A 14360-nucleotide genomic window follows, 5' to 3' on the forward strand; every position below is an offset into this window, starting at 1 on the left:
TCAGAGTTGATATATAAGGTGTCTATATGCAAGCTCTATTTTCAACTAATTATAACTTTGATAAAAATAGTTCTTCGAGAGTGAAACTTCATTGGAAAATGAGCTTTACTGACCCCATCTCCCTTTGAGTTTGATTTAAAAACATTTTTTGGCTTATTTTCACTTAGTGAGCGGTAGAATTTGAAATTTTTATGTGTGACCATTTTTTTGTGTCCTTCCACTCAGATAATTTTTTTTTTAAATATTTGTTTTAAAAGCTGAACTCAGCATACCATAAATCCTTGAGGATTAATGCTATGGCAAGTTGGCAGGGATGGAGGAAAAGCATTAAGAGATATAAGAATGCAAAGGTCAGTGTTTTCACAAAGTTACATCAATGAGAAGTTGTTTTGACCAAGAATATATATTGCAAGTTGACTATCAAATATTCATTGCTTGTATCCATTTTAATGTTAATATTCCTAATTTTTTTGCTCGTTTAACCCTCTAAATTCTCAGGGCCTGACTCTTGTTTACATACCTTACTTTGCAAGAAATTAATGGGAGAGGGACTATTTGTGGAATAAGGTACAACTCAACATGAGTAAGGGTGGCAGAATTAAGACCAGAGGAAATACAAGATAAATATTTTAATATTTCTTAGTCCCATCAGGGTCACCTCAGAATTAGGAAGTTTAGAGTATATTGTAAATAATTAAGCAGCAAAATTCTGAATTAGCTTTGATTAATGAAGAGAATGACATGGCACCTCCAGAGTCCTGGAATGCTGTTCTGCTGTTATGTAATCCATGTCCTTTAATTGTTCCATCTGGGGACTGTTTATCTCATTTCTGCATGATTGTTGTACCCAAACTATTTATAAACTGTTTTTAACAGCATTCAGTATTCTGCTGAAGATGGTTTGGGATTCCTTAGAAATTTTCTTGTTAGTTTTTTTTTTTTTAAATCTGTGCCCTTTAACCACTATTTTTGAAAGTGTCAGAATCAACCTAAACTTTTAGAACCTTTTGTCTCATTTTCACAACATATGGCAAATCTCCATAATCTCACTAAGACAAAACAGACAATAGGACTAATTGTGCTGAAAATCAATCATGTACATAAGTGCTTTGCTGAACTGGAGCTTAATATGCAGTGTAGATGATTGTGTATAATAATCTTTTGCACTTAGAGTCTATCCAAGGATCTCAACACTTTACAGGCCCCATTTTATGTATTCAGTAAAGGAGGCACAGATCCATGGATGTACGCTCCCTGGGTAAATATACTTCGCCTTCACTCAGACCAGTAACATGAACCCTTGTAAACCATGAGTGGACATTCAGTAACGATTGTGGAATAATCAAGTGATTTGCATGAGAAATCTATTGTGATAGCTGTTTAAAGCCAATATCATAATGATGTAGGGGCCAGAGAGAAAGAAATGATAGGAAAAGACAGTAGAGGGAAACAGATGAGAGAACTATAGGGGAAGAGGGTGAAGGAGAAAACAAGGAGCATCAAAAATGTCTTTGTTCTTGACAGCATGAGATCTAAGGCTGGCCCCATCAGTTAGAAACTTTTCTTTCTCTGATCAGTTTAATTTCAACATGAGTTCTCAACTTTCCAGCTGATGATATCTATCTTATAGTAAGTGCTGTGCATTTATGTTTGGGGACACATTGACCAGTGTTCTCTTCCTAAGGAATGACGTTGAATCTCCAGGACCCACTGGAAGTGGTTGAGACACATTTGATATTGTCTCATAGGGTCTTAGGACCCAACTACTTGATGAGAGGCCAGGAGGAATGGCATAGTAGTGTGAAGCCATAGCTGACTGGTCTGTCATGGCTGCCATAGCTTTGGAGAGTTAGGACCACAGACTGGACCTTATTTAGCTAAATCCTGATGGCATCAAACTAGTGATTTGAGCCTTGTGTTCTAAAAGGAAGTATTTCCATGATGAGTTTATATTTTTGGTGCTTGGGCCTGAATGGGAGAATGTCTTCAAGTGAAATGTTGTGAATACCTGGGATATCAAAGCTCAAACTCTTGGAAACATGTGTAGTAATACCGCTTATGATTAAAGTACAAACATTTATTTTATAAATGTTTGTTTTTTAAATGGTTAAGTTGTGGACTTCTGTTTAGAACAATCTAATCTGTTGCAAAGGGACAAGTAAAATAAATTTCCAGCATTCTATGTAAGTAATCTTTTACGTGTTTTTATTCCTGTTTTTCGAATTTGGGAAAAATCAATAGAGATTATAGAAACCCTTATGTATTGCTGAAAACGTATATGCAGAACTCTGGACTGCATCCAACAGTTAAGAGATTTGTCAGTGAAGAGTGCTGTGAAAGAGTTTCTCCCGCCGTCCACCAATTCATAAGAGGATCTGTACGTACAGTGCTGAAGGGCCTCCACACTGTTATAGCTGAAGTGCAATACGTCTGCAGCTTTTTCAAAAAAAATTGGTGACTTGATGATGGTGTACAAATACTTTCATTGGGAGAAAATAACAAGTACTAAATGGGCACTTTAATCGAGCAGAGAAGTGCATAATAAGAGCCAGTGGCTGGAAGCTGAGACCAGGCAAATTCGAATTGGAAATTGGGCATACATTTTTAACAGTGAGGCTGATTAATCCCTGGAACAAACTCCCAAGGGAAGTGGTGGATTCTCAATCTCTTGGTGTCTTCAAATCAAGATGAGGTTCCTTTCTGGAAGAGAGAGGCTTTCGTCCAGGGGTGGCCAACCTGTGGCTCTGGAGCTGCGTGTGGCTCTTCATAGGTTAATATGTGGCTCCTTCTATAGGCACCGACTCCGGGGCTGGAGCTATAGATGGAAACTTTCCAATGTGCCAGGGAATGCTCAGTGCTCAACCCCCGGCTCTGCGCCCACTTCACCCCTTCCCCCGAGCCTACCATGCCCTCACTCTCCCCCCTTCCCACCAGAGCCTCCTGCACACTGCATAACAGCTGATTGAGGCAGGCGGAAGTCATGGGGAGGGAGTGGGAGGCACTGATTGGTGGGGCTGCCGGCAGGCAGGAGGCACTGCAGGTTGGAGTGGGGGGCCCTGATGGGGGGGTTGCTGACATATTAGTGTGACTCTTTGGCAATGTACATTGGTAAATTCTGGCTCCTCTGGCACCCCTGCTTTAGTCAATTACAACTTGTGTATGAATAGTGCCTAAGTTCTTGGGCTCAATACAGGGATAAATAGGTGAAATTCAATGGCGTGTAATATACAAGAGGTCAGACTAGGTAACTTCTGACCTTAAACTCTGTGTACCTTCACCTGAAGAAAGAACAGTTACTTACCCTACAGTAACAGTGGTTTTACGAGATATTGTAGACAGTGTGGATTCCACATCCTATCCTCCATCCCCACATTTCAGAGTCCTCGCCAACCTTGGGCTAAGAATTCCAAGGGACCTGAAGGAGGCCTGTGGCTGCCCTAACCTTTCTGTCCTCATACAAGAGCACGAGAAGGCCCAGGGAACATGCGTGACCATAGCATGCACTGCTATTCAGAATACTTCACTCTGGTGTGCATGAGGCGGATGCACACCTACAGTGGGATCCACACTGACATCTTGGATAACCACAGTTGTTGTAGAATTAATACCCATTCTGTATTCCAGAACAGTATCCACATTTAAAAAGAAGTTTTCATATGCAATTTAGACAGAGCCTCAGCTTTTACCTCTTGGTTAAATTTTCATCTTAGTATAATGCGTGCTGGTGCTTTTTACTGTGATTAATGTATTAATCTTAGCATATTTGTATCATATTTTCCCCTTGAGACGCCAAATAGTCAGTTCCTTAATTATTGCATAAAATATCAAGATGCAAAATATCTTCAACTAAACTGGCCAAGTGTTGAAAAGTAGCTATATCTAGGGCTATATCATTTCCAGGGTTTAATAGTTATATGACAAAATAGTTTTAAGCATAAAACAATTTGCATGCAATACAATATGGTCTCTTGCATTGCAAGAAATCTATTTCTAGGTCTGATGAAGATCTTAAGTAATTTTAATTCACCTTTACTTTTTAGAGTAAAATGGAGCTCCCTCCACATCAATGCCAGTACTAAATATATTATTCAGTGATCGTGTCTCCCTGTTATTTGGCTCCAAAAGATGTATAAAAAGTAGGTCACTATCTGTCTTGGCTGGTGCTTTCATGTGGACAAAACCACATGCTGAAATTTATCATCTTTCTTGTCAAGTGATTATTGTAAATAGGCCACCAGGTTTTTACTGGCTTTGAAATGATTTCAGGATTTGACTCTTTCCTCTTGAAGAAGGAAAGATTTTCAGGTTTCCAGAATTTAGGAGGAAATATAGATCATAACTTCCATTGAAATGCCTTTATACTGGAGATGGGATAGATTAATAAATAATATTGGTGAAACAGCCCTTCACTCGTTTCCAGAAGAGTGAACTATGATTCAGTTGATTTTCCCCAGAAGCGTGAGGCTGCCCCTGTTTTGTCTCACTTAAACAATGTATGGATTGCACATGAGTGTTTGTTTGTTTGTTTTCCCAGCTGAAATAAAGATCTGTTTTAAATACTACCATGGTATTAGTGGAGCCCTGCGAGCTACTACCCCATGTATCACTGTGAAAAACCCTGCTGTGATGGTAAGTGGAGCCTTTATATTAGTTTGTAATTTATCTGTAAGGAGATGGTTTAACCTGTCAGTCAAGTCCTCTTAATATCAACATCAATCTCCTGGTTTTGCCCTTAACTGGGATTTTTGTGATCTTACCTGATGCAATCCAGTTGTATTATAGGCCGCATAGAAGTGATAGCTCTTGTTAAGGTTGCCCAATACTTTTAATTATAAGACTTGGTTTCCAGTTGCTTATAACTTTGTCAGACTTTAACTGGTTGGGCTGAGATTTTTTCATGCTGTGTGTCTACTTCAGGCTGAATCTTTTTAGAAAGTATGAGCCAAAACAGTTTAACTGTTCCTCAAAATGAGGTTAGGAAATATGCATATTTAGCATGGGCAAAACAGTTGTTTTGTTGAGAAGCACAATGACTTGAAATTTAGCAGAAGGGCCTTTTGCCATCCCTGTAGAAATCCACAGAAATTTGACCAAGTCATGAGACTTTGAAAATCTCCATTTACGCCTGCTCAATAGAAGGCGGGACTGGGAAGTGGGGCCAAGTATGGGAGGGCCGAGACTGGGACAATGAGTTGGGTTTGGAGGGGGCTGGGAAAAGTGATCAGGGAGGGCTGGGTCAAGGATAGGTAGAGGGACCAGGGAAAGAAGTGGGGACGGGGAGACAGGGCAGAAGGGTCTGCAATCACTAAAGCATGTTCCCTTTTGAACTTGGAGTAGAACCCAGGATTTGTTCGTCTTAGTATTAAATTTTCCTGTCTTCAAATCAGCTGTTCAGCCCACTGGCAAATATTTGCCTTATCTTCCTCTAGAGACTGGCCTGCATAGAGAATGACAACCTATTATTGCTATCACTTTTTTAAGTCTGCAACCTCTTCATTTAAATTGCATGCAGAAAGCTACATTATATTCTCAGTTGTAATTGTGCGCTGCTGTTGAAATCTAATGGAAATACACCGTTGCGTCTGAAGACGTTATTTGAAGACAATAGGACTGCACAGGTGTAGACTAAGAGAATAATTTGTTCTTCAGTATCCTTGTACAAGAGATGGAAACAGCCCAATTTCACTCCGAGGTACCAAGTTGAGACTGAAAATCTGGTTAGTTAGAAATTTTTTTCTTGTGAACTATGCACACCTAACACAGAAAGGAAAACACAATAAACGTGGAACCTCCATGACACCATTTTTAGTCACTGCACGCAACTGAACTGTATTTCAGTCCAGTCAGATTTACCTAGTTTTCAGCCACACACAACTATACAACTAAGCAAAATGAACTAAGTTAAAATGAGTTTTCATTTGTAGATTACATATTTAGTCAAAATACAGAGAACTCTATTGAGATGCATACAATAATCAACATTAAATGCTTTTTGGAACAGAAAACCAGGGGTTTAAAAGAAAACAATTTAAACAGGAGTCTGTTTAATGTCACTTGGCAGTAAGTGGATGCAGTTGTATTAAATCCAGTGTGAAGTCATTTGATGAATGTAATTTTCCTATTAAGTAGGATCTTCTGTTAATTGGTTGATAAGTGAGTTTGCTGTAGTACAGCAAGGGCCCTGAACAACAGAATAAGAAATATGGGAAATCCAATAGAACATACGTCTAAACACACTAAGTTGTTTGATAATATTTTGGGAACTGCGTGGCTTGAGCCTAATCCTGCAAGGTACCAAGCATCTCCAGTGGGAGTTTAGAGTCTTCAACATCTTGCAGAGCAGCAGTTAGCACTAACTGTCTTGATCTTGAAAGGTGCCATCACATGCATGTTGTTTGCATGTGTCCTGAATAAACTCTGCTCTAGCAAATTATTTGTTGCGATAATAAGCAATGCTTGATGCTCATTTGTTTGGCAATACCTACAATTCAGTGTACTGTCTACTTACAGCTATTTCCTAGCTATGCTGATGTAACGAACTGAACAGACTGGGCATGATTCCATGTGTATGCTGAGTTATTTCCTGTGGAGTGATGTACTAAGGAGAAATATGAATAGCTTCCTTCAATCTAAACCTCCATGTATATGTAAAACAGACCAATTAACAGAAGGTCCTATCCATATTGCAAGCTTGAGATGCATTAAATTGCCTAGGGAGCTTGTGGAATCTCCATCTCTGGAAATAATTAAGAGTAGGTTGGATAAATGTCTATCAGGGATGGTCTAGACTGTATTTTGTCCTGCCATGAGGGCGGGGACTGGACTCGATGACCTCTTGAAGTCCCTTCCAGTCCTAGAATCTATGGATCTATGCATCTATTATTAAAACTCCAATTTATTGGACTGTTAATTACTTATTAAAAGTAGGTAGAACTACTGAGAGTTGCCCACTGACTAGAATGGAAATTACCATGGTAGATGCAAAAATTCCTGGTAATACCTGAAAACTGAATTTTCAATACTATTCCATAAGCATCTTGTAGTGCAGTAGATTTAGATTTTCTTCTCAACATCAAATAATTACTATTTATCCCAGTGCTGAACACACTCTTGTGAAATACTATTTTAAGTAAATAGTTTTAATCGTTAAAAATAAATAATTCAGTTCCATTAAATAAATGCATTATTATATGTACTGCAAGGCTTCCCAGCTTTGTATTGTACTTATTTCAGTTTATCACTCTATGTACCCAGTTTACATAATATAGTGTGTAGCCAGGTAATCCTGTGGTGACTGAACAGTTGTGGATACTGAAAGTTGTAATTTATTTCATGTCATTAGTATTTTCTTGAACTTGCACTCCTTTTTAAGGAGGTCTGTACTGTGTGGGTATATACAATAAATAGGTGAAAGATGTGAGCGTTTAAGATTGTATTTCATTGTCATTGTGTTAGATTGTATGCCAGCAAAGTGCCAGCCTTAATGTAAATTCCATTGCAGTGAAGCTGCTGTAATATTGATGTATTTTTACTTTTATAATATTTGAGTTGAATGGAGGCATTTTGTCTGTTCTTAAAAAAAAGTATTGCTCATGTGGACAGTTTGTTGCCATGACTTATTAGTATGATAATGTGGTCTTCTCTGATGGAGTGACTCCTCAGAAAAAATATACACAGAATCAGCAAGACCTTTTCTTAATGAAGAATGTTTGGAACAAGAAATCAAAATAAGTTAACAGCTGAACACCTCACCTCCCCGAAAACTCCACAGTTCTTATGACCCTTGGTGTTCAGCCCAACTGTCCCAAAGATATCTATACCCCGCTCTGCTTTCCAAGCACCTTTGCAAAGGATAGAGGAAGCTGAGATGGAGTTAACCCATTGTCCATGGAAGACCAGGTCATTCTGCTGCATAGTATCACAGGTGACTTACCTTTATGAAGTCATTTAGAATAACAGTTTCATAGTCAATACACATGTGACAGAATGCAGAACACCTTTATTCAGAAATGTTATTGCATGAGAAACGGTGAATCATGAATGTAGTACTCATGCAAAATGAAATATGCTGAGATGTGAACAACGTAACTTCCTGTCACTGTGCATCCTTTCTGAAGACAATCAAGGCCCATGGAGACCTCAGACAAGAGTGCCATCGCTTTTTCTTCATCTCTGCTGTTTCTTCATCTCTGTTAAATATTATGCTAAATGTTAGAATTTTGCTAATGAGGAAATTCTTAGACTTCGGATGCTGATTAATCCTCATCACTTAGTCTTGCTTTGTTGTTGCGCTAGTTTAGTGTGCAGATACATTCCATGATGATTGGCATTGGCAGTCAGATTAACAGATCGCAATATCTATTTGTTTTTAAAAAAACAGGTTTGAAAAGACAGCCATTACACTTTATATTGAGTTGGAGCTGAGTTTCTTCATAGATTAAAGATGTTAAGGCCAGCAGAGGCTATTCCAAACATGTATTTCGAACTCCTGGCCGCTGAACCTGATCCAGTAACTTCTGTATCAAGCCCATCACTTCTGTTGGAGTAATAGCCTAACTTTTAGAAAGCTATCCAGTCTTGATGTAAAGAGGTGTCTTATCTTTCACAGATTTAACATATGGCTAAATGCAGCTGGACTGTAGTACTTTTCTCAGTGTTTTACATCCCCACTATGATTTATATTCTTGGAAACAGACCACTTAATAGTTTTTCTGTTGTGTATCTTTTTTTATACCCTTCATTTACATGCATGTTTCTGCAACATATTTTTCTCTTTTTAAATGTAAAATCACTTTGATAACACTGTTTTATTAGAGATGCATACCCCCAGTGTACACCTTACAGTGTGTCCAAATATCAAGCTTTATCAGACTTACAATCTAGTAAGAATTTCCACAGGTTGTCTTCACCTTATCCTAGCAATTCGTTGTCTTTTCCCTGCTGGATGAGAATGCTGTGCTTCCTTTTAAATTAATTTGTCCTAAAACAAAAACCCTATATTTTCAAAAAGTAAGAGTATGTCTTACACTGAAGCTAGGAGCATTCCTCCTAGTGTGGATAGACAGACTTGTGCTAGCTCCTCTGGAGTTAGTGCGCTAAAAATAGTAGTATGGATGTTGCAGCACAGGCAGCGGCATGGGCTAGCCATCCAAGCTCAGACCAAGGAGGTCATGGGGGCTTGGACTTGGGTGGCTAGTCTGAGCTGCCCCCCATGTTGCAACATCCACACTGCTGTTTTTAGTGCAGTAGGTTGACTGGAGCTAGCACAAGTGTCTCTACTCGGCTGGGGAGGCAGTGTAGGCATACCCTAATAGTCCATGATTTGTGATAGATTGTTTAGCTGGATACGTGTCACTCTTAGAAAAAAGGCAAGCTCCTCCTACTGATGCATTTGCAAAATCTCCATTTGTGAAGGAAGAAATGGGGCAGATTTATTTCTAAGAAGTGAAACTTACAAAAACAAACAAAAAAGCCCTTATCAGGGAAAGTACAAATAAACCTCAGTGAAAGTTTCCCAAGTATGAGCATGGCTTTCAAATCAATATCATACTTAGAAATCTGATGTGCCTTATTTTGTCACATAGATGTTAAATGTTTTGAGTCTTCTCTTTTGATTGCCCTCAGTAAGCCATGTATTTTGTGTTTAGGTAATAAATGATGCATGGAAGTACTTACTGCACAGTGTCTGTGGTTAGCTCATGCTTATGTATAAGATGCTAATTTGCACTATTGATTCTTTTGAGAAGACACAAAAACCTGTGGAGGAAGAAGTGCTTTCACTTTCTCCAGTTAATACCTCCACACACCTAATAGTCCATGCATTATGTATTGTGACAAATTCCTCCTCTGTCTTGGTGGGTCCTGCACTTATTGGCGGATTTGTTTGCCTCAGAGATTCACCATGTGGGTCACGGGACAGCCCAGAGACCTTCCCCTCTGGTAGAACCCACAGTCCAGGTCAATTCCTCCTGTGTCTGATCTGGAGTTGGGAAGTTTGAGGGGAACCCAGGCCCGCCCTCTACTCCGGGTTCCAGCCCAGGGCCCTGTGGATTGCAGCTGTCTATAGTGCCTCCCTGAACAGCTGCGCGACAGCTACAGCTCCCTGGGCTACTTCCCCGTGGCCTCCCAACACTTTCTTTATCCTCACCACGGGACCTTCCTCCTGGTGTCAGATAATGCTTGTACTCTTCAATCCTCCAGCAATACGCCTTCCCCTTTTCAGCTCCTAGTGCCTCTTGCTCGCAGCTCCTCGCATGCACACTACAAACTGAAGTGAGGTTCTTTCTAAACTCAGGTGCCCTGATTAGCCAGCCTATCCTAATTGATTCTAGCAAGTTCCTGCATGTTCTGGAACTGCCTCTTTTACCTTACCCAAAAGGGATCTACTTAATGTGAGACTAATATATCCGCCCTCCAACACTCTCCTGTATCCATCTGGCCTGACCCTGTCACAGTATATTCTGATGATTCTCAGTATAGCAATATTGACACTACATAGCACAGACAGTCATCAGTATTCATGAAATTCCAGGGAACTTGAGGTGGACAGAAACTGGTGTCTTCAGATTGTAGCTTTGTCTATGGGTAATATTCTTCTCCTGAGTACTTCGTAATCATCCTCATGAACATACAAAAACAAATGAAAAATGCCATGATACGCTTCATTTTTTTTCTCCCTCTTTAGATGGGGGTGGAAGGCATGGATGAAGGTGCTTCTGCAGCTCAACAGTCTCGGAAACTAGTCAGCTTTGCATTATCAGGTAAGATTTCAGAAGTATCTTGCGTTATTCCACTAAAACAGGCACCAGTTTTGTGTTAGATTATTACTGAAAGTCGGAATTAACTCCAACTGTACTATGGCAAAGCAAATGTACATTAAAAAAAAAATTACTGAGCTAAAATACCCAAAGATGGAAAACATTTCCTCCTCAGCTACATCTCTCTTCTTTAGGAGTGCACTCTAGTGGTTCAAATGATATAATTTCATTGAGAACATGTATATGCTGAAAGCAGGCAAGATTCATTTATATCCAGAAGTGAATGAAACCGATTTGATGGATCTAGCATGAGAAGTCTTCAAGAAATTTTCAGTGTGCCCGAGGGAACATCCATCTCAAACTGAGTAGTGGTAAAGCTAGCTTTTCTGCACGTAGAAAAGGGCTAATGAAATGTAAGTTAGTCTCATTGCTTTGAGAGATGGACGGAGTGCCAGAACAACAAGGGTTGTAAAGAGTGAAATCTTTTTGAACACTTTTTTTCCAACAGTAACAGAGAAAGGGAATTAAACTTTTACTCATGTTGATTAGTGTTTACTTTACATGTGGTCTCATGAGAGTAAAGTGTCTCAATGTGAGCAAAGGATGTAGAATCTGGTCCCTAAATCTTGAAGACAGAGAGATTTCTCTCTCTGTGTAGGACTAGAACGCACTAAAGCTGCCTTTTAGAATGGTGTTGTAGGAATTAATGGGGAAAAACACAAGAAAGCCTATAGAAAATGAGTAGCATTCGATAAAAATCACTCTAAAAACCTGTAGAGTGTGACTCCACTACTGAAATTTACACTTAAATCATGGCCCAAATCCCTCTGTTTCATACTTAAGTGATTGCATTACTCTCCAACACTGGTATAATATCGCTTCAGAGGACAGTTGAATTTACTATGTAATATTTTGATGAAATATCCATTTTTGCAGAGCTTTGTATCTCCTACAAAAGAAGTGACCCACAAGCAGGAGATATGAGACTGATCTAGCTAGGAGGCAGAAAGGTGGCATAAAGGGGGTGTAGCTCTACAAAGAACATATGCAACAGTGATTCGCCACAGGACCGATCGCTTGCAGTGTGTACAGTCCATCTCTTGCTACAGATGGCGTGCTGCTAGATATTCATAGGGGTTTGGTGGTACAATGAAATATCACGTGCTCAGGAACTAGTTGATTGCCATATGTGGAGTCAGAAAAGAATATTCCAACGGGTCAGATTGGCAGCAACTTTGGGGATTTTTCTCCATCCTCTCCAGGGTGTGGGGCAGGTTTCTTGCCAGAATCGTCTAGGTTCATCTCACTTAATCAGTTTCCTCCCAGTTCAGGGGCCTTGAGGATTGGTCCATTTTGGAACTTCCTATCCTCTGCCTGTGGCACATAATAGCTTAGTTTCCTGAGGGCTGTAATACCTTGGACTAATTTTTGTTGCTGGATTTAGTGTGGGGATGATCTTAGCCTGTGCTATATAGGAGGTCAGACTAGATGATCAGGCAGACTGGAGAAAATATCCTTTCAAAAATTACATGAATAACTTTCACTATTGGTTGCCCTAATGGAGGACTCTCTCAGAGGAAAGGAAAAACCAAGTTGCTGAAGAATTCTGTATTGATACTTACAAATAAAAATTGTGAACACAAATGACTTTAAAATGTCATTCTAAATTGTATGCTACATCTTCTCCTACCTAAGCAGGAAGGTCAGTTATAGTAGCAAACCCTGGAGAAGAAGAGATTGAATGAAAAAAATTAAAATAGCAATTGTGCATCTCTAGCACAAGAGTGAATTTTAATTCACTACACCTTTTAGCTATAATCTTTAAAGCATGTGTCAGTTTGTTCATGGTGAAAAGGACTAGGGGTGCTTTAATATCCGTTTGTCTGAACCCCTGGAAAATGTGATCAGAGAGGCTCCAGCAGGCATAAGCCAAGATTTTCAAAGAGACAGTTCTTTTGGGTTCCTAACTTGAGCCTGATTTTCAGAGGTCCCAAGCATCCACAACTCCAATTGAAATGAATATGTAATGTAGGTACTTACCACCTCTGAAAATCTGGTCCAAGATTTCTTAAGTTGGGCACCTAATGTCAGAGAGAATTTTTGAAAGTTTGAGCCATACTGTAGTAGTCAGAAATGTACAATCTCACTTGATGCATTCAGCCTTCCAATAGAGTTTTTGAGTGAAATCCTATTTCAATAAGGTTCCCTTTGCCTTAAAATATCAGATACTTCTTTCATATCAACTGTCAGAGTGGCCAAAAGCGTGTTTTGCATGAACAGAATGACAATCTCAGACTCAGTTGCTTGGAGATCCAGATCACCTGGGATCACCTAGCAGTGAAGTTTGGTCTTGGTTTCATTTTCAAACCGCTGTCTCCTTTCACTTGTCTTCTTTTTCCCTATCTCTGCTTCCCTAGCTCTCTGGCTTTCAGAGCCAGAGATGACTTAACATTTTTGGATGGCTTATCATTACATTTCCTATCTGACCCTCCTTTTGCCCCAAAATTTCCATCTTTATTTTATGACCCTCACACAAGAGATCCCCAAGTTCTTCCTCCAATTCTCCTGGAGTACTGCATCTTCCCTCTTTCTTCACCTCATCTCACTCCAACACCCCTTCACCCATTCCAATTCCTGATCTGATTTTTTTCTCCAGATGGTTTCCCTAGAGAGTATTGGGAGACCTTGTCATCTCTTATCTGCGGTGGCCCAGAGCTGCTCCTATTGTGATACACCTTCTGGGAGAAGACATTGTAGTAGCTCCTCCCCTCCCCAGTTATCAAGTGATGGGTGGGGAACCCTGTCTCTTTCTGCGTGCTTTTCCCCACCCGTCTGCTCTCATCTGCTGATCTCTGAATGATGCGATAGACTCTTTTATGTGTTACTGCAAGGGAGCAAAATCCTCCCCTGGGAGTAGGATGTCTCCTAACCTGGCAGCTTCTGGGGAGCAAACTCCTAATCTAGGCCTTTCAGAATTAGCTTTGGCCTACTAACACGATGCAGTAGTGGTGAATGAAATTTAAGTCTCAAAGCAGCACCAGCAGTGCTGGCCTCCAGGTCTTCTTCTTCTTCCCCCATCAAGGGCTTGCCTTGTTGCTCGTCTTCTTCATGTACCTCTCAGGCTGCTGTCACCAGGAGCATGCACCTGCCACCCATGCAGTCAGACCTCTGGGAGTGTGCTCTGCTCCACAGCCCTTTCACCCTAATATGCAGTCATCTCCTTGGGAACATTCCTCTTCCTCCCCACCTGTCATAGTATAATTCCCAATTCTGAACCTTAGCTTCCAAAATATGGGTACTAGCATGAATTCCCCTAAGCTTAATTACCAGCTTAGATCCTGTAGCGCTGCCACCAATCAGGACTTAGAGTAGAGTGCCTGATAAACTCTGGTCTCCCCCAAAACCTTCCCTGGGGACCCCCAAGACCCAAATTCCTTGAGTCTCACAGCAAAGGGGAATAAACCATTTTCCTTCCCCCTCCTCCCTTCCTCCCAGCTCCTTTCTGCCCTGGATACACTAAGAGATCACCGTGATTCAAACTCCTTGAATCACCACACGGAGAGGAATGATACCTTCCCCCCCTCCTCCTCTTTTCCCTTCACC

The 14360-nt window shown here is 40.3% G+C and overlaps 1 protein-coding gene across 3 annotated transcripts in view; it reads left to right on the forward strand.

The window, feature by feature from the left end:
- The window catches only part of HECW2 (HECT, C2 and WW domain containing E3 ubiquitin protein ligase 2), a 255307-nt gene that overhangs the window by 138481 nt on the left and 102466 nt on the right, over nucleotides 1-14360 (forward strand). For all 3 annotated transcript variants that reach the window (XM_050969456.1, XM_050969458.1, XM_050969457.1), the window contains 2 exons: nucleotides 4535-4629; nucleotides 10685-10760. In XM_050969456.1, the coding sequence (XP_050825413.1) occupies nucleotides 4535-4629; nucleotides 10685-10760 (171 nt within the window). The remainder of the gene's footprint in view (nucleotides 1-4534; nucleotides 4630-10684; nucleotides 10761-14360) is intronic.

The sequence above is a fragment of the Gopherus flavomarginatus genome, chromosome 10 (assembly GCF_025201925.1).
Source record: "Gopherus flavomarginatus isolate rGopFla2 chromosome 10, rGopFla2.mat.asm, whole genome shotgun sequence".
NCBI lineage: Eukaryota > Metazoa > Chordata > Testudines > Testudinidae > Gopherus > Gopherus flavomarginatus.